The sequence below is a fragment of the Ostrea edulis genome, chromosome 3 (genome assembly GCF_947568905.1).
Source record: "Ostrea edulis chromosome 3, xbOstEdul1.1, whole genome shotgun sequence".
NCBI classification, from domain to species: domain Eukaryota; kingdom Metazoa; phylum Mollusca; class Bivalvia; order Ostreida; family Ostreidae; genus Ostrea; species Ostrea edulis.
In genome coordinates this window covers 81,994,421-82,022,284 of record NC_079166.1, presented here as the reverse complement: position 1 = coordinate 82,022,284, position 27,864 = coordinate 81,994,421, and the positions used below count along the sequence as shown (strand labels likewise).

Genomic DNA, 27,864 nt, shown 5'->3' with positions numbered 1-27,864 from the left:
AGCCAAAAACAGCGTGCCAAACAAGTGGAGCCAAATTCGTCCAAGGATAAGAGCTATGCACGAGGGAGATAATACTTAATTTTGAAATGAATTTCTAAATTTTATAACAGCAATACATTTTATAAACAATATTGTAGATGTTGTCATTTTAATATCACACAGATGTTATATGATAAACGTCAGACTTCTCTGAAATGATACTTTCAAAACATTTCAAAGAAAATTCGAATTGTGCACAACTTTAACACTGGAATTCTATCTTAGTCACATTTCTTTTATGGAAGATATCTATCTTCTACATGGTGCATTATTTCCTTGTTTACAAAATTGAAAATAGCCAATTTCAGAGTTTCTGTAGCTTGTAGTATTTGTAGTCTAAACATCAGCTATATTCAAACCAGGAAAACACTTCAAACTACAATATTTACATTTGCTAATGCACTTCCTTATAGGACAGTACTAATGAAATCGATGTTCAATTTCGTGTAACACGAATTTGGTCACGTGATAAGTTTGTTCTTGCGCATGAATACAATCATCGCTTCTAACGTCAGCTCCTGTACTTTCACCTGGCTTTTTCTTTATGCAATGCAATGGGGGATATATACCCCCCCCCCCCTTTCGCCACAAATTGAAATAATAGAAATAGTGTGAGTAAAATTCCAGATTGGCACCTAAAGTGGCTGAGTATTTTGGCTAATACTTGACTTTCAGACACACCCTTTCGTAAACCCTGGATCCGCCCCTGGAATGACATAATATCAGCAACAATCGCAGTAGGATATTTATACAGAGTTTATTTTGTAAACAAACAAGAATTTCATCAAGCTATAAAAGAGAAACATTAAACATACTGTTCTGATGTTTCAGTTTATACACTTTTAAATACCGTCTGCAACTTCTGCAGGGCGAATATATAAGATAAAATTCTATGATATTAGAAACGAAATAATGTAGGCAGAGTTATAAACCTATTTACTTTATGAGGATAAGTTAACCTGTTGTTTCCTGGCAACTGCCACAACGGCTATGACTCGGCATGATCATAAGCGAAGCTGGTTTCGAAGCTCGAAAAATTTATATGTTCATGTCAGGGTACCGGTGCGAATCTTCATTAAAATCCTACAATGGAAATATCTCAAGTGAAGAAAAATTCCGTCAGTTCGTTTTTATTTTCCTTTACACTCACTGAAGGTAAATAAACGACATAACCTACCTGCACATTGTCTAAATCTGTCCTACTGTCTCGAAATGTCTCGTGCATGGCTACAACCACTAGTCCAAATGATGAACATGCCGTTGTTTTCCAAAAACCTGACTAAGAGCTTAACGTTAACTTGACCCATCATATCCTCCATCAATTCTCTCAGATCCTTTGTATTTCTGTCGAAATCTGTGTTCAACTTTGTAGACTAGACCAACGCCAGTTTCTCCATCGCTGATCGCGACCAAATCACATCACAGATGTAGTTTACTACGCTCTTCTTGTCTTCATTTGAGTTAACTTTACGCTGTAAATCACTGAAGAGACATAATTTGTCGAAATGCGCATCTGGCACATCAAAATTGGTACCGTATAAGTTTTACATTACCTTTATTTTACACCTGTTTCGTCTTTTTTTTTTTTACCTTTTCAATTAAATACCTATATCTTATATTCTCTTTGATATTGTTCCTATTTTTTATTCGATGAAATTCTAACGAACTATATGTTGTGTTCTACGATCGTTGTGTCGGTCATCTGCTACATAATCATGGAAACTCGGTAAGAACACAAATCAAATAGAACATATAAATATAAGAAATGAAATATCATTTTTGAGTGTAATTGGGATATGACATATATGAAATATAACGCCCTCGATAGGATTTGATCATGTGACCAAATCCATGTCATATCCCAATAACATTCAAAAATGATATCTTATTTTTTAAGAGGACACGATAAAAAAGGATCATGATTCTTCCAAGATTTCATATTAGGCCAAAAAATGTTGGTTTCCACATCCACCTCAAAATGTTAAGGGTTGGTAGGTAGGTAGTTTTTGTTTTGGTTGATTTTTTAGGTTGAATAATTTTCTAATGATTTAGTATTCTACTATGCATAAATTAAAGTGATTATTTGGTAATGAAAGGTGAAGATAACGAACAGTGATCAATCTCATAACTCCTACAAGCAATGCAAAATACATAGTTGGGCAAACACGGATCCCTGGACACACCAGAGGTGGGATCAGGTGTCTAGGAGGAGTGAGCATCCCCTGTCGACCGGTCACACCAGCCGTGAGCCCTATATCCTGATCAGGTAAACGGAGTTATCCGCAGTCAAAATCAGTGTGCCAAGAACGGCTTAACAATTCGTATGAAACACGTCAGACAACATTTGACCCAATGATAGGTTGTATTAACGAACTAGATCTTTATAACGACCATAGAATTTGCGAAATGCTGACTTCAATCGAGACTATTGAAACCCCTGTGTCATCAATTGTTTGTCAGTAGCTTACCGCGATTTAAAAACTGACTATACACTGAGCAAGCTCTTGTATATCGAATCAGTTGATATATATAAACGCCAAATGCAGGTGATAATGGGATATTGCTACATAAATATGAGGAGTTGACGATGGAAAAGCTGACATCAAATAAAATTCAAATGATGAATCAATACATTTTTCAGTTTACTGTAAACAAAAACTGTTTTTGTGTTTTGGAATCTGTCTAGTATTAGTGCATACTAAATAACTTGATAAATAAGTCAATAAATATACTCTTGTTGTGGTGATGACATATGCAAAATCTGTGAGAGTGGAAAAAAATGTGTTAGGGTCGGCAGAAATATTTAGGGTAGGTAGGGAAAGTGGAAACCAACATATACATTTTTGGCCTTACCAACGTCTTCCCCATGTGTGTGTGAAATAAAATCCCATCCCAAATGTATATGTAATAAGATATTATAACTTAAATTGCAATTCCAAAAACAAAAACAAAATGTTTAGAATGATCAAAGAATTGTTTAATCCAAGAAATATGTAACCTAGATGTCCTTTAGATTGAAAACGTGAAAGTAATTATTGATATTGTATTTGATGACGGAAACATGCCAGTATTACAGGCACATAACATTGTTTTTGGGGTGAGGGTGTGGGTGGGAGATGGGGTGTGTTGAAGATGATTACTTTAATTTGTCGAACATCTTTGACAAGGAACAAACATTAAAACAGAAAAGATAATTTAAGGAATAAAATCAAGGATGTTTTTCTCCATTCTTGAAAATCTCAAAAGAGTATGTGTATGTATTGGTATTTCCTACCAAATTCAAATTCATTGTTTTATCTTCAAATTTCGATTTCTTAATTGTGGGGAGTGGTGTGTCGAAAACTTTTACTCAGCATTAATTTAGTTTCCCTACCTTCGATATCTTAATTAGGGGTGGGGATAAACAATAAATTTTCCTTTGGTACATGTTTTCAGTTCTTTCGTCATCCTAACTTTTCAAAAACGTGTGTGGGGGTTGGGGTCACCCCTATGACTCTTCTTGTGTGTGTAATGAATATTGCTCGTTGCTCATAAATGACAACCCTTTGCAGTAGTGCAATGAAGAGATTCATTTTTTTTTAAAACTTGCTACATTTTGCAATATTTCCTGATCATCGCCGGCAACGTGTCAAAACTTGATAGAATGTTCGTTGTAACTGTAGTGCATATATGGTATTGTAGATAGAAAACGATTATTCAGCTTCCTGTTTCCATCGTTGCAGAAGTTGGCCTGACCTCTTAACATTTCAGTGGGTAAAATATTTCAATAACAAAAAGAAACCAAAATGGCGTGATGATTTAGGGAACATGGAACATGATCGTTGCACATCATTATTCAATACAGTAGATCGACTGATTGGTTTGATATAAACTATGAAGTAGTGACAGAGAACGGAAGAAGTCACAACGTTAGTAAGTAACAACATTTATTTCATATTTCTCTAGCTTTGAAAACGTCCTTCCATCTTACTTGCATTGTTTATTGTATATTATTTTTGAACTAGTTAATTACAGAACCTAATTGAGGATGTAGCGCATATAAATACATCTTTACATACCATGACATGTATACGTAAAACTCTGTCGACATCCTGATAGAGATAGCTGTAAGAAACTAATGTCTAAGTAACGAGGACATACGCCATATTTCCTTTACATACTCCGTCTTTATCCATCTATACCCCAGATGAATTGATGAGTTTGCAAACATGCTTACTACTCCTAGGCCCCTGATCCCACCTCTGGTACAGATATAGTGAGGGGTCCGTGTTTGCTCAACTCTCTGTTTTGCATCAATTATAGGATAACTATTCGTTATTTTCACCGTTCACCTTTCACGTTAGCTGCAATAATGTAGCCCTCTCTGATTTTTTTTAGGGAGAGGGCTACAACTCCTTAGGATCTCCGTAATGGTGCAAATGCGGGAGTGATTCACTCCCGCAACATTTGCGCTCATTTTAAACATTTCCTGACTTTCTTTACGTAAATAAAATGATATTCTGTTTCTTAGTCAATGTATAAATTTACAACCTGCAACTTAAGATTTGTGAGGCTTTATTCTACCGTTTTCAATAATATGCAATTTTGGTGTAAAATGTCAAGCACATGTTCATTTTCGAAAATTAGTAGCATGTTTAAAATATTTCAATAAATTAGCACAAATTGTAGAGTTATTAGACATGTTGCCATGTGCGTGTAGGGATTTGTAGGAAACATGTCAAAATGTGTAACAAACATGTGATATCTATTTTTTGTAAACTAGGACACTCGTTATGTTTTTGAGAAAAAATGCAGCATTTGCAAAAATGCTGATATTGGATCATTCTCCTATGTACTTACGGAAACACGGTTGTCTCAAACTCTTAAAGGTTTAGAAATTTCACTTTGAGTGAACTCGCGTTTCCAAAATAAGCAATGTCCTTTTCACCGTTACAACCTATACTAACATTATCTGCAATTAGAGTTTTATTTATCAAATAGATGATTTTTAAAATATAAACAATGAATCAAAATGTATTCATAGAGTTCTCTCCTATTTCAAGCGCTTATTCAAGAACAATATGTTTTCTGCACTGTATTCCAATCCGTAGAAAATATGTTATACTGTTAATGAAACTTTCATTTGTATCTGTGTATAGTTTTCACATTCTGTCATATATATTTAGCATGTTGAAAAATGCCATGTATAATATTGAAGATCTCCTAGTATACTCATATTGAAATTCCATGTTATTTAGTCATTACAAGTGTGATGAAACATTTTATTGATTTTATTACCATGTATAGGGATGGGGCGGTCAAATGTTTTCAATCCTTTGTAATTGTATTACAATAAAATGAGTTCAAACCAATGAAATCATAATTTTCACCCCCACCCCAAAAATACTTGGCGAACAACACTGTAAGCTTAAATTTTCTTCCTAACATAACTTGAGAAACAGGTTCTGTTATATTGTTGCCATAACATTTGAAAACAATCATATCCTAAAGTCAATGACGATTTCATGAAAAAGTTAATGTTTACAATGCATTAAAAAAATTTGGATGAAAAGAAGCAATGCAATTTACATTATATTGTCTTGAATCTTACGTTATCAAAACAAAACTGCTTCTATAACGGAAATTATGGATGCGCTGTATTAAAATATGTAATGTTATTAAGAAATACAAATTTTTCTGTAAGTCTGCAAATAACTATGCTATTTATATCAATTAACTGATTCAAAACGTAAGAACTTGTTCTGTGAATGATCAGGGTTTTTTTTAAATCGAGGCAGGATATAGACAAATAAGTTGATGATGTAGGAGTTTCAAGAGTCTCAATTAAAGTCAGCCTTTCACAAATACTATGGTAGTTATAATAATCTAGTTTGCCCATACAGCCTATTATTGAGTCAAATGTTTTCTTTACAATGTATCAGTGCAAACCGCTAAAAAATCAAAGAAATGTAAAAGTTGATAAGTCATAATGCGTTTGCTATTTTGGAGGTTTTCCATAAAGAAAGCGACCAATGACTGAATTGTGTAAAGAGTGGACTGAACTATACTATCAGAAATGTCTACCTTTAAATATCTTTGAAACAAATACATGTATAAATTCACATGTAATTTACACGAGATCACCCAAATCATTTTGAAATGTGCATATATATATATATATATATATATATATATATATATATATATATATATATATATACAATGCGTCGTTTTCTAGACTGCCTAATTAATTTGGCTCTGATTTTCATGGAAAATGCATGATAGAAAACGACGCATTGTATATATATATATATATATATATATATACTGATATATATATATATATATATATATATATATATATATATATATCAGTATGTCATGGTACTAAACCAATTAAAATCATCCTCGATCTTTTTTTTCAAAAAGAAAAAGAAAGAACAATATGCGAGAGTGATGATTGAGAGTATGTATAATTTTTTAGGTAGTACTAGTAATTAGAAATGGTCACATCAAATCCAGTTTTCTTTCAATGGAAATGCAAATAGAGTACTAGTGCAGTTGTACCTTCTGCCTCGTACGCTCGACCACTTGACCTAGATCGATGTAGAGTTACATTCGTCATGCATTATAATGTATTTCCTCAATTCAAATCCCACATGTTATAAATATACATACAATTGTCTCCGTGTTGGCTTCAAGTTGTTATAACTATTAAAAGTAAAAAAAAAAAAAGAATAGTCGAGAGTCTGAACTTCTAAATTTTACACTATAGTGTCTGCGGGTTTAGTACATTAGTGCATTGAGTTGATCCCAATTATTTCTGTAGAAAATATTAAAAATCAGAGCCAAAATAATTAGGCAGTCTAGAAAACGACGCATTGTATTTTCCACTTAGTGTTTATTTACAAAGTAAATGAATAAACGATACCCCCAACAAAATAAGCGCGAAATACATGTTGTTTAAATGTCTTTTAGCACATTACATAACTCGAGTATATAAATCATATGTACAGTGATCGACATCGTCGGAACCTACGGATTTCTCTCTCCAATCACCCACACTGTGCTGTAACGGATGAAAAGTGATCGTTTCCATATGCGTTATACTCCAAAATCCTGCCCCTTTTGTAAACCCTGAAAAAACAAGTTACATGTTTAATAAACACAAGATCATCTTCATATTTATTTGACTTTAACTAGAAGCGAAAACAACATTTTTAAAGCAACAAGTTTTATTTCATTTTAAATTCATTGAAACAATCAAACTAGTTTGTTTTTGTTTTTAATGATTACAATGAAAGGTGAAGATAACGAAGATGATAAAATCACCCAATGTGGTTATGATATACGAGGGATTGTGTCGATATATACATGGATTAGCGCTGTAATCATCCTGACAACGCACACTTAGGGTTGGTTATATCTAACTCTCACGATTATGGCTACCAAAGCTACATTTGTTCAAATGATGCAACGCACTAAAATTAACCTACCAATTCGACTATACCTCATTTATATGGATGCGTATGTCTGCCAGCACTTGTCTAATTATTATGCCGAGTTGTCATATAATCTTGTCGAGTATTCAGGACATCTTATTGACTTGTCAGCTTATTTTGACCAATTGTCAATTAAAGACAAAACCGCTTTCACTTCCAAAACGCATCATCCACTTTAGCAACATGATTTGGCAAGCCGACATAATGGTCTGACTGAGCTTTGTACGGAAACTTTAAGTACCTTGTCTTGTTCACTAAACATCAACATGTCGATATTAAGAAGTATATATGTCGCTAATTTTAACAATGAAACGACTTTCTGAAGTCATTAAGTCTTCCTATATATAACCTGAACGATATATTATTCTCGTCCGCCTTGAATGTAGTTTAAATCAAAATGATGAGTTGTAGCTTAATGCATAAAAGGTAAGTCAATATAATGATTGTCATCCTAATTATTACATGATTTTTAAATGATGGAATTTGCAGTAGTCGGCGAAAGGCAGTTGACAAGATATCAATTGTATGCTCAAAATGAGTAGTTGTAATGATATATTCTCATTTAATCAACCAAACAACTTAATGAAATCGGTTTTGAATGTTCGGATTTCTTTTCAAGACAGTGCAATCAAAATACTTTATTTCAATCGTTGGACCTTGACTGAAACAAACTGAAATTCATTTTATGTCTAGAAACTTTAATGTAAATTTCAACTTTACTGAAACATTTATTCTTGAAAACGTTTTAAAAGATGTTTCCTATGTGTCCACATGTAAAACTTCAATGCCCTATCGTGGTCCCACATTACACCTGGGAAGGATAATTTTAACTGACTGGAATGTACTCTATGCCAGGAAGCTTTAATGCATTTTTATTTCACCCAGTGGTCGTTGAAAAGATTTAAAATGACTGCACTTCATTTTTACTTTTCATTAATATTCTCCCGCATGAAGGGGGATGCTTTTAATTTGAACAAATTTGCGTTCGCTTTATCCATGGATTCAGGTCAAGTTTTACTGAAATCAAACGAAGAGTTCTTGAAAAGATGAAAATGTGAAAAAATATCCAGACAGATAGAAAGACGAACAAAACAGCCAAATGGACTGATGGACGAAGGACGGACGGAAAGCAATCAATTAAGCTCATTTGGGACTTCATCTCAGTTGAGCTGAACGACTGATTATTTACTCATTGTAGTAATTTTTGTCTCCAAATATTTTCTTATTATTGAACAGTGAATATAACGAACAGCGACCAGTAATACAAAATGTAGAGTTCGGCAAATACGGACCCTGGTCACACCAGAGGTGGGATCAGGTGCCTAAGAGGAGTAAACATCCCTTGTCGACCAGCCAGACCCGTCTTAAGCCCAATAACTTGATCAGGTAAATGAAGTTATCCGAAGTCAAAATCAGTGTTCCAGGACGGCCTGACAATCGGTATGAAACATGTCAGACAGCATTTTACCCAATGACAGACTTCGTTGGCAAATTAGAATGTTATAACGACCATAACATTTCCGAAATTCTGACTTTAAACGAGACTTTTGAAATCCCTGTACCATCAACTTGTTAGCATGTTTCGATTTGCAAACTGGTCATACGCAGAACAAGCTCGTGTCCTCATTTTCAACTATATCAAATACTGTAGAATCATTTAAATTCCCGGGGTCAATTTACGTGCATTGCTGAGTTTTTACGAGTTCGTGGTGGCGTAAGTTCGTGGATTTATATATTTAAAATGTTTAATTATATGTTTGCTTTTGTCTTTATTCGTTAAGGATATAAATTCGTGGGTGAGGGGTCCCCACGAATTCCACGAAAATTGAGCCACCACGAATTCTAATGATTCCACAGTACTCTGCGACCAATCTGTGTGTATTAAGACTCTCGTGACATCAACGATCACCTGGTTTCTTTAGTGCTCAAGCAATCAAAAATAGACTGATTTAAAAAGTTCATTGCATATGATTTCCACTACATGTATGCTGATTATCTCCCAAGTTTTATATTATGTAGTTTAGGTTGCGAGGTTGTACTGACGAAGTAGATCGTTATAACGATCATAAAATTTGCGAAATGCTGACTTCAATCGAGACTGTTCAAATCCCTGTACCATCAACTTATTTGTCAGTAGCTAACCTCGATTTAAAAACTGACTATACGCAGAACAAGCTCTTGCATATCGAACCAGTTGAGATATATAAACACCATATGCAGGTGATAATGGAATATTGCTACATAAATATGGGAAGTTGACGATGGAGAAGCTGAAATCATCCCGTTTGTCATACAGTTGAGTTGTCAGTTTGCCGTTAATGTCTACTTTCAATAAAATATCTAAGTATGAAGCAAAAGTGGACGACTCTGTGGTGTCCTTTATTTCGAGCTCACAGGGATATATCAAATCGACATATGAATGAAAGCTATCATTGTTAATAGACAAAACGTCATCGATATATCTAAAAGTCGACTTGAAGGCCACAGCGAGAGATTTTTTCTTCTCACGTAGAAGTTTTTGAATAAATTCTGCTTCATATGAATATAAAAACAGGTCAGCTAACAAAGGAGCACAATTCGTGCCCATGAGAATTCCAACAGACTGTTGGAAGACCTGATCACCAAAGACCACGAAGATATTGTCAATGAGGAACTCTAGCATATTTTTTATTTCAACTTCAGAGTACTTGTGCTTGGAATCAGAGTGGTGTTTAACAAAGCAAGTTTTTGAATGACTTATCACTAGATATGAATATTTCCGTTTTCCGTTTGTTTTGAAGAAGCAACTGCCTATGAAGTCAAAAAGTCTAGTCTTTAATTTATCGTGCGGAATGGTCGTGTATAGTGTTAAAAAGTCATAGGTTTTAATGTTATTGATTTGGGAAAAATTCTGCGATTTTAAGTTTACTAAAAGTTCTTTAGAAATTTTTAGAATCCACATTTGATTAACACCACTTCTGGCATATGTAGTCGCACAGTAAGTTTGAAGTTTCTCTTTCACAGATGTTAACATTTTCGTGAGGAGCAAAGATAGGGGCTTGGTAGAGCACTTACTGGATCCAGCAATGTATCTTTGTTTGTAAGGGTTTTTATGTAGTTTAGGAATCCAGTATAGGTACGGAACTCATATTCATTCGACCCATTGACTGGAATATTAAATGTGTCTAAAACTGAAACATGGTTTTGAAGAATTTCATCTTTTGAAAGAACAGTTGGAGTATATGTATGGTTACCAAAAGTGGAATTCATGCCAAGTTCGTTTAAAATACAGTTGTAATAATGAGCCTTACAAACAAAGACAATGTTGTTATTAGCTTTGTCAGCTGGAACCAAAACATATTCCTCATGTAACCTATCTAATTCTTTTATCACTTCTGGTTTACTAAACACAGAAGGATAGATGGTACGTACTTTTGTTTTCATGTGTCTAATGCGGGATTTTAATATCCCTCTTATGATTTTAACCCATTCTGAAAATGTATCAAGTTCTTCTTTTTCATATTTAGCCCATCGTCTGGCATAATATTTGACAGAACTCATAATAAAGATGAAGTTCTGTCGACAATTAAAAGACCCAAGTTCTCTGCATTTAAGATCTTTAAGAATAAGTGATTTGAGGTCCTCATTTTCAACTATATGAACATCACCAGTAATGACATGTCCAGCTGGACTATAGTTGAAAGACGATGAAGAACAAGAACATGTTGGTGGATTACGTTTAAGATGGTCTATATCTAAGCACTGCAAAGTTTGTTTATAATTAAAAAGTTTGGATGCAATAGTAGAAGTATAGCTGTAGGAAATACAGGGTGTAGACTTGAACTTGAAATAAGTTGGAATACACGACTGAACCCTTTTATGTCGAAGAATGCTGCTTATGTTGACGGCATCTATTCCTTTGTTTGTAAATTTGAGCTTAAGGAACTGACGGCATGATTTGGAAGGAATATCATCCATGGTCCGTGCTGGTTTATAGAGCCTGTGGTAGGCAACATCCATAATCATAGAGTTCAGTCTATATTCAGGTGTTGAAAAATCCAAGTATGGACTAGCCATATTTTCTTCAAATAACGTGTGTAAAACTCTCAATGGAATAAAGTTTTGTACGAATATTTTGTGGACCTAATTGTCTGTTGATGTATGCTAGTCTTTGTGAATGGCGAATAACTTCTACGGGATTGTTAGCTGCTGGTTAATGGCTGCTAGCTTCAGCTTGGTTCATCAAAGAACACTGTATTCTCAATGAATGGAGTGAGGTTTTGTCAAACAAAACGCGGTATTAGTGAAAACCTTAATCGGCGATCCTGGCAATCTCCAACTCAGCGATTTTATGAAACTCATCGGGGACTTCAAGTGGATCTCATACCCCTTATTTTTTTCTGACTCCGTTCAATGTAGGGTGAGATGAATACTGTACCATATGCACCGTATTGACCCCGAAAATGTCATTTCATGTAGATGTTTTATTTTGTGATTAATCAAATACCAAAGTTATAATAGGTGTAGATGATGGGACACAATAAACTTTAGACCTGATACTCGGTAAGTTTACGAACAGGCAAAGGGAGGTACAGACGGCCTTCCTGCCGGACGACGGGCCACAGCTTATCAGAAGAGCCCATTTGAGCTTATAGCTCAAGTAAGATACAAACCAAACAACACACACCACATGTACCCACCCGCACATACGATTTTGTCTACCCACTAGCTCTGATTTTTAAATAAACATAGTTAAAGCTTGTAGTTTGAAGTAAATTTCTAATTGTGACCAAAGTTTATTAATTTTGTACTGCAAGTAGTTTTAATGTTCCTGATCAAAACTCCAAATAATCACATTTTCCTTTTTATCAGTCAATCGTTATATTAAGTTAAATCAATTTCAATGTGTGGTTTTATGCTAAGATAAAACTGTCAACTCCTGATACTGAGACAATAATCAGTATCACAGTGTTATATTGATTACTTTTATTGTTTCATAACCAATTATGCTTTAAAAATTTTATACAATCAAAGAAACAATGCGTTTAACCAACTATGCTTTAATTTTTTTTATACAATCAAAGAAACAATGCGTTAAGAATAAAGAAAGTATTTTCTAAGAACATTGACAGTATTCGATTGTTCAGGACTAGATAACATAAAAGAACAGGGACATGTCGCTTTGTTTTGTTTGGATATTCATGTTATACTGCCTATTGATCAGGACTCTATTGATTACAGTGCATCATGTTTATTTAATTTGTGCCATGTACCGTTTTCAGTCATATAATTGCAATCATGACTTTGGAATAAAAAAAACAAAACAAAACAAACCAAAACAACTACATTAATCATATAGAAGTGAACAATATTCATGAATTAGGTTGTGTTGAGAAAAAAAAATGACATAAACCTATATAAAAGTTAATGTGTCAAAACCAGACCCCTGGTAAAATGCTAAACACGTGATATATGTGATCACGTTTTGAATATGATACGGTGTGATAGAACCTCACGTTTAGCAGGAACATATGTTTTGGGCGATGTCTAAAGTATTGATAACAAGAGGCTCATGGGCCACATCGCTCACCCGTGTTACCTTGGCCCATATCTGAAGACTTTCCATATCTATTTGCATGTAAATCCGTAGTCCATATTGTGGCCCCAACCTACCCATGGGGGCCATGATTTTTACAAACTTCAATTTGCACAATGTCAGGAAGATTTCATGTAAATTTCAGCTTTTCCACTCATTGGTTCTTGAGTAGACGATTTTAAAAGATTTTCTCTATTTGTTCTTATTCAACAGGGTATGCTTACTCCTCCTAGGCACCTGATCCCACCTCTGGTGTGTCCAGGGTCCGTGTTTGCCCAACTATCTATTTTGTATTGCTTATAGGAGTTATGAGATTGATCACTGTTCGTTATCTTCACCTTGCATGTAAAACTTTGATCCCCTAGTGTGGTCCCAACCTAGCCCCGAGGGCCATAATTTGAACAAACTTAAATTTGCACTATGTCTGGAAGCTTTCATTTAAATCTCAGCTTTTTCGGCTCATTGGTTCTTGAGAAGATGATTTTAAAAGATTTTCTCTATTTATTCTCATTTAAAACTTTGATCACTTATTATGGCCCCAATCTAACCCCGGGGCCCCTGATTTGAACAAACTTGACTCTGCACTATGTTAGAAAGCTTTCATATAAATTTCAGCTCTTCTGGATCATTGGTTCTTGAAAATATTTTTAAAGATTTTCCCTATATATATCTATGTAAAACTTTAATCCCCTATTCTGGCCCCAACCTACTCCCGGGGACCATGATTTGAGGAAACTTGAATCTGCACTATGTCAGGGAGCTTTCGTATAAATTTCAGCTCTTCTGACTCATTTGCTCTTGAGAAGAAGATTTTGAAAGATTTCCCTATATATTTCAATGTAAAACTTTGATCCCCTATTCTGGCCCCAACCTACCCCCGGGGACCATGATTTGAGGAAACTTGAATCTGCACCATTTCAGGCACCTTTCATATAAATTTCAGCTCTTCTGACTCATTGGCTCTTGAGAAGAATTTGAAAGATTTCCACTATATATTTCAATGTAAAACTTTGATCCCCTATTCTGGCCCCAACCTACCCCCGGGGACCATGATTTGAGGAAACTTGAATCTGCATTATGTCAGGAAGCTTTCATATAAATTTCAGCTCTTCCGACTCATTGATTCTTGAGAAGAAGATTTTGAAAGATGGTCCCAATATATTTCTATGTAAAACTTTGATCCCCTATTGTGGCCCCAATCTACACCCGGGGGCCCTGATTTGAACAAACTTGAATCTGCATTATGTCAGGAAGCTTTCATATAAATTTCAGCTCTTCTGGCTCATTGGTTCTTGAGAAGATTTTTAAAGATTTTTCCAATATATTTCTATGTAAAACTTTGATCCCCTATTTTGGCCCCAACCTACCCCCGGGGACCATGATTTGAAGAAACTTGAATCTGCACTATTTCAGGAAGCTTTCATGAAATTTCAGCTCCTCTGGCCCAGTGATTCTTGAGAAGATTTTTAAATGGTACCACCCTATTTTTGCATTTTTCTGATTATCTCCCCTTGGAATGGGACATGACCCTTTATTTGAACAAACTTGAAAGCCATTTATCCAAGGATGCTTTTTGCCAAGTCTGGTTATAATTGGCCCATGGATTCTTGAGAAGAAGATGAAAATGTGAAAAGTTTACGACGCCGTCGACGACGAAAGGCAACGGACAAATTTTGATCAGAAAAGCCCACTTGAGCCTTCGGCTCAGGTGGGCTAAAAAGGTTCCAATGTACCAAATTCATTTTAGACCATGAACCGACTGTATCTAATTATCAGAGCTTGTATTAATCTTTTACTGCACCATTAATATGAAATAATTTTTAATTTAATCTTCATTCATATTAGCATTTCTTCATGTAACTATAACACAAATTTACTTTTATGTATCTATCTATTGCTACGGAATGAATATAACTAATGCTCTGGTTTCCAATTCAGGTATGTTTTACAGCGGATATGGTGACGAAGTGGATTCCTGTCCCCAAAATCGGACAGAGTTTACTGCAGCAGCGACCAGACTGAACTGTACGGTGGATAAGAATGGATATAACCGGTATACATGTGTTCCTAAGCTTGACTTGAAGGCAACAGTAGAGTTCTGCTACAATTTCACTGTGGGATTTTATCCAAAAGGTGAGTAGAGAAATGATTTTAGATCCTAATTGCAAAGCTTTTAGTTAGAAAATTAAATAAAGACGTATGTTGACTCTGTTAACATTTATGATTTCGGTTTTACAATATTGTATGCTATTTTGGTGAATCTATGATAAGTACATTTTGTTTACTAACTATAATTACTATCACAATGAAGGTTATTGGACCAAAATCATCCGTACTCACTGTTGAATGGATATTTACGTATGTGCACCCATATACATAAATATGATTCCTTTCTTTTGATTAGGTCATTGTCTAAGGGTGCAAGATGATGGAGCTCTGAACGCAATCAGCTGTAGTCAGTTTACGAAGGGCTGTCCAACAGAGCATTACAGAGGATCAGACTTGTACCAATGTTAGTATTTTCATTAAAAATGTGATGGAGAAAAAACAAATCCCCTCCTCGCATCGTTTTAAAATTTGAAGAATTCAAAGGGGAGGTTCATTAGTTGTACAATTCTATCTTTTAGTTCCAGCTTGTCACCAAATCAATACAGAAAAGAGATGTTTCTATGCAAATCCTTCCTGTCCAAATCAGTAAGTAAAAACATTAATTCATTTAAATAATTACATGTATTTGAAAATATATCTGAGTTAGAAGGTGTTTTGGTAATGATAATAATAATAATAATAATAATAACTTATTTATTTACACAGGATAGCATATTTAGTACAAATGACTAGTTTACATCGTAGTACTGTATAAAACGTGTTCACAGACAGATACATAAGAGAATAGGAAAATGGATAACATGATATAGAATATATACATGAAATATATACCTTAGATATTTTATTGAAAGTAGACATGGACGGCAAATTGACAACTCAACTGCATGACAAGTGGGATGATTTAAGCTTCTTCATGGTCAACTTCCCATATCTATGTAGTGATATTCCATTATCACCTATATATGGTGTTTATATCTCTCAATAGATTCGATACGCAAGAGCTTGTTCTGCATATAGTCAGGTTTTAAATCGAATCAAACTACTGACAAGCAAGTTAATGGCACAGGGGTTTCAACAGTCTCGATTGAAGTAAGCATTTCGCAAATTCTATGGTCGTTATAACGATCTAGTTCGTCAATACAACCTCCCAGTGGGTAAAATGCTGTCTGACGTGTTAGGCCGTTCTTGGCACACTGATTTTGACTACGGATAAATCCGTTTACCTGATCAGGATATAGGGCTCACGACGGGTGTGACCGGTCGACAGGGGATGGTTACTACTCTTTTGCCTCATTGGTTCTTGAGAAGATAATTTCTAAAGATTTTCTCTATTTATTCTTATTTAACAGGGGATGCTTACTCCTCGTAAGCACCTGATCCCACCCCTGGTGTGTCCAGGACTCCGTGTTTGCCCGCCTATCTATTTTGTTTTGCTTATAGGAGTTATGAGATTAATCACTGTTCATTATCTTCGCCTTTCATACGCGATATCACTGGGGTAAAATAAACATATACATATCTATGTATCACTTATTTGAGTAGTATGCTGCAAATGTGCTGACTTAAAAGATGTAATAGAGCGATAGTTTCTGACAGACTTGAGCAACCGATTTCATATAATTATGGAGGATATCTTAAAAGGCCGTTTATAATAATCGGTTCGAACATTTGGTAAAAATATAAAATGCCACTATCGCAACTTCTTGTTGTTCTGGAACTAAATTGGCTGTCAAAACTTAAAACGTTCATATATTCTGGTGTCGTATTTTTAAGAAACCTTAAACGCAAGAAATAGTTTTCTATACACAAAATAATCATGAACAGGCATCCATTTAAAAATATTAAAAACATCAACCGTAGAAGTACTTTCACATTTAATATAATTATTGCTGCCCTTTTCTGTAATTTAAAATGTCTCTCTCTCTCTAAAAAAAACAACAAAAAACCAAACTCTGAGCACCAAACTGGTCAGCAATAATGAAATGAGAAATGTAAAAAACATATCTTATCTTAGACATCTTAGAAATACTATCTGATTTCACATACACTCAGTTTCTCTGTAATGCAGTGAGATACACAAGTTTCAGAACTATTCCAACGTACTTCCCTCCAGAGATTCCTATTACATAATAATGCGCAAAACAGTTTGTTTACACATGTGGTGATGATGTACCATGCCTATTCCAATAGAATGCATACGAATTAGTTATTGCATGTTTGAGGATGCGGAAAATGTAGTCTACACAATTTCTGCTCTTGATCTGTTTGTATTTGCTCTGTGAGTATTCGATTCCGAATACCCGAGTGGTAATATAGTGTCGGAATAGTAAAACCGAAAATAGGAATATTGCAAAATAGGTGCAATTGAATTGAAGATATTTTCAATTATGCCTACAAATATACTGACAATAACAACAATTCCCAACTAAATGTTTCCTCACTCATTTATTACTTTTGGTACGTTAAAACTGGCGTGAACGTTTTTCCCAGTGAGTTGCTATTGGGTTACATCGTATTATCGCTGATGACCATATATCTATCTTTATTAGAATATGTACACATATCTTCGATTTTGAAAATAATTTATGTCTGCTCTTAATCTAGCTATCGTTGTTCTGTGTATCCCCCTCATTTCCTAGTCACTGTGAGAGGGAACACATAGACAGATCCAGGACTTTGTGAAAGAGGGTGGTCTAACACTTTATCTTTTCGTAGTTATTAGATGTAGACTGTTATGCAGTTTTGATGAACTATGGAATGGAATTTTTACTATTTCCACACTCGCCGATTTACGCCTTTTGCTTCTGTACATAACTTCTTAGGAAGAGTTTGTGAAATTTTATACATGGAAATGCTTTCTATAATTTTTTACTTGTCTTGCAAGTTCTAGTCATTGTTCTCGCTATATTCAGATCTGATTTTAGATAATAATAAAAAAAAACTCATCAAAATGCTACTCTCAATAAGCCAAGGGTCTGGTAAATGATACAAAATCCTGTATTCTGAGAATTTGCTGGGGTTTTTTTGTTGGTTTTTTTTTATTTCTAAATTGTCTGTTACTTGAACAAAACTTTTATGTTACAAATACTTTTTAAGAATTCTTATGTATCTGACGAGAATATCGTAAATATATATCAGTGTTTCCTTTTACTTATCCTAGAATTAAATGCTACACGGATGTTGATAAATTTTGATGATGCAATTATGAGCAAACTCCTACTTTCATACCATTTTGACTCAAAGTCTCGTTAAAATTGAATAACTTATATTTTAGTCCGCAAAAAGGGGAGGGGGTCCGGGCGCGTTGGATGTCTCATGAAAATTGAATAACTTATATTTTAGTCGGCAAAAAATAGGATGGGGTCCGGAACCCATGGATCCCTTCTCTGGATGTGCACCTGCTGTTATTTTCATTAACACAAAAAAAAAAAAATCGTCGGAACCTAGGTGAATGGATTTGTACCCATCTTCCAATCATTTGTCTAGATGTTTCAATTGAATTGAACCCACCTTTAAATCAATTTACCTATCTTGAAATGGCATAAAGAAAGGTATCATTCATTTGAAGCTATCTGTAATGGAATTAAACAGATTGGTAGAATTCGATTGAAGCTATCAATAATTGAATTGAAGATTGATATAATTCAATTAAAATTATCTCTGGTTGAATTCAATATAGGATCAATTCAATTTCAGATAAGGTAGACATTATTCATATAAACCAAGGTTCAATAACTTAAAGACATATATAGACATTAACGGCAAACTGACAACTCAACTGTATGACAAACGGGATGATTTCAGTTTCTCCATCGTCAACTTCCCATATTTGTGTAGCAATATTCCATTATCACCTGCATATGATGTTTATATATCTCAACTGATTCGATATGCAAGAGCTTGTTTTGCGTATAATCAGTTTTTAAATCGAGGTAAGCTACTGACAAACAAGTTGATGGTACAGGGATTTCAACAGTCTCGATTGAAGTCAGCATTTCGCAAATTCTATGGTCGTTATAACGATCTAGTTCGTCAGTACAACCTCGCATTAGGTCAAATGCTGTCTGACGTGTTTCATACCGATTGTTAAGCCGTTCTTGGCACACTGATTTTGACTGCGGATAACTCCGTTTACCTGATCAGGATATAGGGCTCACGGCGGGTGTGACCGGTCAACAGGGGATGCTTACTCCTCCTAGGCACCTGATCCCACCTCTGGTGTGTCCAGGGGTCCGTGTTTGCCCATCTATCTATTTTGTATTGCTTATAGGAGTTATGAGATTGAAAATCAGTTCGTTATCTTCACCTTGCATATAATCATTTATATCTATTTCTAATCAATCCTCTACTGTCTGAGCCGATGGAGACTTTGGGGTCTGCACCCCGACCATCCGTTTGTCTGTCTGTCAGTCCGGCAAGTTATTAGTCTGCACTTTTATTCGCCATGTTAACAGATACATTTTGATATTTGGCACATTGCTCTACCATAAAAGTAACGAATGGAGTTCAAATATGTTCCGCTCCATAGATTTTGTGCTGAGTTATGGTCTTTGGACTTCAAAAAAACCCGCAAATACTCAGTTTTCCTTACCCTTCTTTTTGCTCGCATATATTCGTTTAATAGTTAACACATTGCTTTCACCTTTTAAAATAGTTGTACCTAAAGATATTTCAACCTTTATTCTTAAAGCGACCTTTTAACAAATTATGCTTGAAGTTTGAATTCTTAAAGGAACAATTTTTTTTTTTTTTTTTTTTTTTGAAATTCTATACGATATAAATTGGTTTTGGGCGATTGACGCTTATGAACCACAAATCGGTTTATAAGAAGCGTAAACCGTTCCAAAGCAATTCATATCCCGTAAAATAATAAAATAATTAAATTTATTCCTTATGATTCAATTTCAACACTAAAAGATGCAAAGCATTCAGATTTAATTTCGTAAACAGTAGATATAATTCGATTGCACCGCGCAAGGATTCGCTTAGCAAAATGCCGAGCAAATGTCGTCCGTGAAGGAAGCCATCTTGGTTCTTTGCATATCGGACCATGCACTTTATTTATCAAATTTGAAAACGTATGATGGAGTTTGTAACGAATTTTGATAATAGAAGATAAGTAATGGTTACATTTATGTGTAGGTTATATCGGCCCGATGTTTACTTCGCAGGGGAAGAACAACTTTGAAGTCGTTCCTACCAATGTCGCTTATTTCAAACTCATAGTTTAGACTTCGTAAGTATGTAGACGTCGCGTCATGCATAAAAAATGCAATGTATGATTTATTAAAGGAATTAAACAATATGATTTCCCATAACATGCATCGTTGTTGCCTATTCAATCCAACACAGTATATTACTGATCTGGTATCCCCTGTTGACCAATAAACTTTTACATAAATGAAAGAGAACAATAGTTCAGTAGTTGACACATGTTAAGGAAACTGAAGTGTGTTTAATCTTCTCTACTTGAATACATATTTTCCCTTACATATCTAAAGTACTGATCAGGGTGGTCAGTAACTTCCTTGGAGTCTCAATTTCCGTAAATCCCCCCCCCCCTTTATAAATAGAACGAATTGGCTCGTCCTATAAAGTACATCTGCAAATATGTAGTATATGCTCTTAGCCTTTCCAAAGTGTGACTTGTATTTGTGTGAAATGTATCATTATACTGGACTTTTACTGGTGGTTTTAAGATTAATCTAAAAGTCGAATGAGTTTTACCTTTAATGCCGATAATTCAACAGAAGTACAATCTTTATATATTTTAAATATCCGAGGCCTGTTGCACCAGAAACGGAAGCAGGGCGCCGCAAAGCAATTACTCTGTTAAGTTAAGCAATAACTCGGCCCTACATTCATTTGATGATGTAGTCAGATCAAAAACCGATCATATACAATTGGGAATACAGATACACCCCCAAAATGACCAGATCTAATTCACCCGATCTTAACGATTCACTGAGATCTATCATTTAGCAAAACAATTATGTATATCACCAACTGAGGTAACTGAAGTAAGCGAAAAGGTAAAAAATAGAAATAAGTGAACTCTGGGATGCCAAGAAAACATCCGTTTGGGTGTATATCTATGCCATTTGTTCTCCTATGTTAAATCTATACCGTGACCTCCTTATAACATTGAAATTTTGATAACAACATTCTATGTTTCGGTAATTTTAGAACAGGAAGTGCGACTACAGCAAAATTGGATGGAAGCTTTCTAACAGATTCAACACCATCTATCTTCAACGCAACGACGAATATATCGAGTACACTTTCCATCCCAGTAGAACAAGGATCCGCAGATACTGGGATGGTCATTGGCATAATCCTGTCTGTCATAGCGATTATTGTTGTTTGTACTTTAGCTATGGTATTCCGGAAACGATTATGGCGACGTTATGGGTGTAAAAATGTAACTGGTATGTTGAATTCTCAATAATTAACGATACTTCTTATCTCCATGAATTAAAATATAATTCAGAAAGTTGACTTTGGTATTGTTTACACATTGTTTCATTTATTTGTTAGGTGAAGAGAGTATCGAAATGGGTAAGCTGTTATCTTAATTCATAGTGAATAGTAGAAAATGTATGTATAATGATAATTCCTTTGTCATTCTTGCACCATTAAATGAGTAGAATCATATGAAAAATATTACACATTGATGCAGAGTTCATTTTATCAGTCATCATCCGATTTTGATGAAGATTTATTCGTTTATTATATTTATTGGTATCCACTTTGAGCATATAATTCTACATGTATCATGAAGACATATATGTGTCCTTTGTGCATATTGACTTAAGAAATTTAAATTCATAATTCTTTATATTGGTACATGTATCAAACGAAAAATTGGACGTAGTGCATTGATGAAAAGGTTTTCCGTCTAATTTTTCGTTTGATACATGCATTAAATAAATAATTATAAGTTTTGTTTCGTATCATTTAGTTATGGTTTCAAAACAGAAAAAAAACAAACAAATAGTTTCTCTCATCAAAAAGTTTGAATTAACGTTTTCGAAATGGCTCGTAGCAGTACCTATACGTAACAATGAAAACAACAAAAATGGCTGTGTGATCGAATGTAGGAAAAAAAGTCACAGGAAAAAAAGTCACGGAAAAAAGTCACGGATAAAAAGTCACAGGAAAATAAGACACAGTGCGTTCAGCTCAGGTAGAGGTACAGTGCAGAATTACATAAATTGCACGCCAAATTAAAGGTACAATGGTTAGCAGCTGAATTAGATATAAAGGAATATAACAAGAGGTGACTGGATGTATGCTTCATTGCGTTCGAAGAGATGTTGTTGAGTCCCTATATGTCCGCCTGCACAATAAGTCCACCTTCGCTATATGTCCGCCCAATTTTGGACCAACCTGTCCTTTTATGTCCGTCTGCACAATATGTCCGCCCAATTTTTTCCAAAGTGTCACTATATGTCCGCCTACACAAAATAATGTCTTCCCTACTACCTTTTTTAACGAACTATCACAATATGTTCATTCATATTTTTATTTATTATTTCATTGTCGTTGGGTGATATTTCTTCATAAAACAATCGTCAAAACGAGTCTTCATTATACATGTATATGCATGTCAGCATGAATTAAGTTCGCTTTCAAATCTTCGCAATGTGTCCATTCTCGTAAATCCTTTACCAATATGAATATTTAATGCATTTTTATATACATATAGGCACTATTATGAAAAAATTGACCCGCAAAATAATCATAATATAGCTCTTTTATATCTAAAATGTCAAATTTATCAATTAATTGATTACTTCGAATTATATCATTTTAAAATGAATAACGGACCATCATACAGTTGGAAGATTACAGGGGAACATTGAAAGCGTGGGAATATCTATAAATTAAAGAAAATTGTCTTTGATGGCTTCGTTAATATTCCAATTACCAGGTACGGAGTGAGGTGTCACGGACAGGTGCGCGATAGGGTGTGTATACTACACAGTGCAGGAACACCGGAAATGTGCCCACAGAGGCAATACTTTGAGGATGTAGCGCCGTTCTCTTGCCCCCATTCCGAATTCCGTTAATTGCATAGTCTGTGGATATTCGACACGTGATATCATGTATTCGCCAATGAAATAACGCTACAGGTGTGGCTTTTTTCCTAAATCGATCATTTTGCTGACCCCCGTCGGTTCAAGATGAAGAGGTGATGAGTAGTATAAGTATGGGTTAATAACATTAAGTACTCTAAAAATATTGATTGATTAATAAGAATTCCCCATGGCACTGTTTAAACACATAAGCTACAAATCTTATGTTCTACCTTTAAACGGTAATAATTATTCACAAGTATGGAAAAAACATACCTATTATGATTATGTTTTATCATTAGAGGGGCATAGTCAAGATTTGAGCTGAAAATGTTCAAATTTCATTTTACATTTTTAATGTAAGGTGAAGATAACGAACAGTGATCAATCTCATAACTCCTACAAGCAATACAAAATAGATAGTTGAGCAAACACGGACCCCTGGACACACCAGGGGTGGGATCAGGTGCCTAGGAGGAGTAAGCATACCCTGTTGACCGGTCACACCCGCCGTGAGCCCCATATCCTGATCAGGTAAACGGAGTTATCCGCAGTCAAAATCAGTGTGCCAAGAACGTTTACAATGTTTACAATGCTTAACTATGGTACATATATTCCTAATTTCGAATTGCAAAGAGATTCAGAGATCACAATTCTAATTTCTTTGTGATTTAAGCAAGGCTAGTGTAATTTTTTGTTTACATAGCTTAAATATACTAGTAAAAGTTTCGTTCAAAGCAGATTTATTTATTTTTTTCTATTTACACACAATTAAATAGTGTTTAGTGTTTGTAACATCTGATTTCGTTTTAAACATGTATCTGTTGTTATTAACCGATCAATATATGTAAACAAAACATGTCCTTGTTTACAAAAAAATAAATTGTGAGTGCTTTATCTCTCAATAATTGTCATTGAAATTTTTGTTGATCATCAGACATATCTTAGTTATTAAGCATTGTAAACATTTAAAATGGGAAAATAAAATTTGAAAAATTATTTGTTCAAATTGTAACCATGCCCCTAAAACGTAACAATTACGTAATATTGTCGGGATACTCATTACATGTATTTACGTCAGAAAACAAACATTAGTGTGACATATCATCGCCTCACCCTTCCAAGTTTTTCATGGTTTACATTAGGAAACACAACACAGTCGAGTTACTAGCTAAAACAGTTGCACATGAAAGTCTCACTCTCAGTCAAGGATCTATGACTTAGCAACGCGCTTCACTGCAATTTTTAAAAAAAAATATTTAAGTTAGGACACATCATGGTTGCCTCACTACTTCATACCCTCACGGATATCTAAAAGATGACGTAGCATCAATCTACAAAATAATAACGCTTCACTAATCAAGTATCTCATTACATGTATTCACGTAAGAAAACAACAACGTTACGTCATAGACTCGCGGGGAATTGAGTTAACATACCGTTATTCCAACGCCGCACACTTAAGTTTAATCTTATTATTTACGTTAGCTAACACAACATGGACGCACTAGCTCATACACATGCGCAGAAAATTATAATTACAATCAATCATTGCGTTATTCTACGGCATAACACCCACACTTCAAGGTTTTTTTTATTTTTTTTTTATTTTTTATTTTTTTTTTTAGATTTACGCGAGAGAACACACCAAAGCTACATTACTAGCTGATACACTCGTGTAGCAAAATATCACACATTCAGTCAAGTAAGCATCGCGTTATTCCATGACATGACAACACCCCATACATCGTTTCGTATTAATTACGTTAGGGAACACAACATGGGCGCATCACTATCCCATACACTTGCGCAGAAAAATATACATTCAATCGAGAAAACATTGCATTATTCTATGACATGACAGCCCCTCACACCTTTTAAAAGTTTTTAAACATAACACGGTTGCATCACACTCATTTAAGTAAACATTGCGTTATTATGTGACAAAACAACGCCTCATATTTCATGTTTCTTATTATTTGCGTTAGACAACACAACACGACATAACAACGCCCCACACTTCAAGTTTCTCATTATCTAGGCCTATGCGAGAGAACACAACATTATTGTGTCCCATATTCGCGCAGTTTAAATTAACGTAGTGTTATCATATGCCATATTTTCTCTTTATTTACGTTAGGAAACACAACTTATAACCAAACGAACCCAATCTAATAACATGTCGTTGGTCTAACAATAACATTAGATTCTAACCAACACACAGTCAGATCTACGCAACAAAATACACCCAACACGTCCTCGTACTAGCAAAAACGTACTTTAATAACCACCTTTAAGTCACGCAGACGCAATAATACATCGTTGTTCTTAGAATAACATTAAATCATTTAAGCAACTACGTACACACAAAATGTCGTCGGCCGTACAATACCATGGAATGATAGCCAACACGAACTTGTGCAAACGCAGCTACAAACAACACGTACGTCGCTGGTTTAACAAAGATTAAATTATAACAAACACAAACTTACGCTGACGCACCTATACTCATGTCACCGTTGTTCTAACAAGAACATGAAAATAAACAAAACGAAGTTAAGCTCAAGCAATTGAACTCAACAGTGTTTTCATGTAACTGTAAACAACACGCTAACGGTATTACACACAACATTCCATGGTTAATAACGCTACTCTGTAAACACGCTAACAGTCTTACACACAACATTCAATGGTTTAACGTAATTATAAACTTTACGCTAACGGTACTACACCCAACACTCTATGGTTAATGTAACTGTAAACAGCACGCTATCGGTACTACATAAAATGGTTTAACGCTACTTCGTAAACAACACACTAACGGTATTACACACAACACTCCACGATTAACGCTATTCAGTAAACAACACGCTAACAATATTACACACAACACTCAATGGTATAACGTAACTGTAAAAACCACGCTAACGGTACTAAACACAAAACTCAAGTAAACAAGACACTAACGGTACAACACACAAAACTCAAGTAAACAAGACACTAACGGTACAACACACAAAACTCAAGTAAACAAGACACTAACGGTACAACACACAAAACTCAAGTAAACAAGACACTAACGGTACAACACACAAAACTCAAGTAAACAAGACACTAACGGTACAACACACAACTACGGTACACACAACACTCCATGGTTTAACATAACTGTAAACAACACGCTAACAATACTACACACAACACTCTATGGTTTAACATAACTGTAAACAACACGCTAACGGTACTGCACACAACACTTTATGGTTTAACATAACTATAAACAACACGTCATCAGTACTACACACAACACTCAATGGTTTAATGTAATTGTGGAAAAAAACCAACAACACTCAAGTAAACAAGACGCTAACGGTACTGCACACTACACTCCATGGTTTCTCTCAACTATAAACAACACGCATAGTCACGCTAACGCAACTACACACAACATGCGGTCGTTTAATGTAACTCTAAACCACACGCAGGTAATCGTACTAAAATTGTCACGCATAGTCACGCTAACGCAAAAACACATTCCGTTAAACGTAATTAAAATCCTTAAAACAGTCCTGCCAAAGATATCATGTCGTTGATCTAACAATAGCATAAAACAAAAACACTGTCACGCTAACGGAACTACATACAACGCGATATATGGCTATTCAAATAAAGTACGTCGGACACAACAGAGCATGTGGTAGCTTATGTAAAGTTTAACCTGACACAACATGTTTTAAACTAGACTCAAAGTCATATGACAAACCGACACAGACATGCGTTCTCAATACATTGTTCCACTGGCACAAAGTGCAAAGAATACATGCCATATTCGTGAATTCACAAACCACGTTGTTGGACAATCCCGCTATGAGACTCTGCTATGAGAGCTAGCTGTCGTCCGTCAAAGCGTCATTGCGCCAGCACAGAATTGTTTAATTGCTAAATAAAACTCAGTGGGGATGACACAGAACAGTTAACTAATGGTATATTTTATGTAATGCACAACTTGCAGTTACGTACAACAATTTACACACCACACCGTTGCGCAAATCAACAAAATACAACGTTGCGGACACAGCAATTACGGACGCCTGTTGAAGCCAGTTCATAGAAAGAACTTTCTTTTATTGCGTTTATTCGCAAAAATTTTGCGTTTAAACGCAAATGTTTGCGATTAAACGCAATGATTATTTAGTCTAAACGCAAAAGATTGCGTTTAAACGCAATAATCATTGCGTTTATTCACTTTTGCGTTTTGTGATTAAACGCAATGAAATAAGGTTCTTTCTATGTAATGGCCTCATCAGGCTTCCCTACTATATAAATGTCGAATTATGTCTTTTGTACAGATATAATTCGAAATAGTATGTCTTTTTCACCGACGTTATATAGTAATAAAATTCTAATATGGGTGGACTTATTGTAATAGTTCGTTCAAAAATCAGGCGGGCATATTGTGACACTTTTGAAAAAAAAATTGGGCGGACATATAGTGCAGGCGGACATATAAGGACAGTTTGGTCCAAAATTGGTCGGACAAAAAGCGAAGGCGGACATATTGTGCAGGCGGACATATAGGGAC

General features: G+C 34.9%; 1 protein-coding gene and 1 long non-coding RNA gene across 2 annotated transcripts in view; one reads left to right on the top strand and one right to left on the bottom strand.

Moving 5' to 3' along the window:
- Positions 1 to 777: 777 nt before the first annotated feature.
- On the bottom strand, positions 778 to 1,549 carry LOC130052930 (uncharacterized). The gene is made up of 2 exons (XR_008801314.1): positions 1,217 to 1,549; positions 778 to 1,122 (listed from the first exon to the last, which is right to left on the bottom strand). It is a non-coding gene; the product is annotated as an uncharacterized LOC130052930 (long non-coding RNA).
- Positions 1,550 to 3,722: 2,173 nt separating this feature from the next.
- LOC125673670 (uncharacterized) overlaps positions 3,723 to 27,864 on the top strand; it is an 82,077-nt gene continuing 57,935 nt past the window's right edge. The window contains exons 1-6 of the mRNA XM_056159213.1: positions 3,723 to 3,951; positions 15,034 to 15,228; positions 15,500 to 15,607; positions 15,723 to 15,789; positions 21,391 to 21,632; positions 21,742 to 21,762. Of these exons, the coding sequence (XP_056015188.1) occupies positions 15,036 to 15,228; positions 15,500 to 15,607; positions 15,723 to 15,789; positions 21,391 to 21,632; positions 21,742 to 21,762 (631 nt within the window). The 5' untranslated portion in view covers positions 3,723 to 3,951; positions 15,034 to 15,035. The remainder of the gene's footprint in view (positions 3,952 to 15,033; positions 15,229 to 15,499; positions 15,608 to 15,722; positions 15,790 to 21,390; positions 21,633 to 21,741; positions 21,763 to 27,864) is intronic.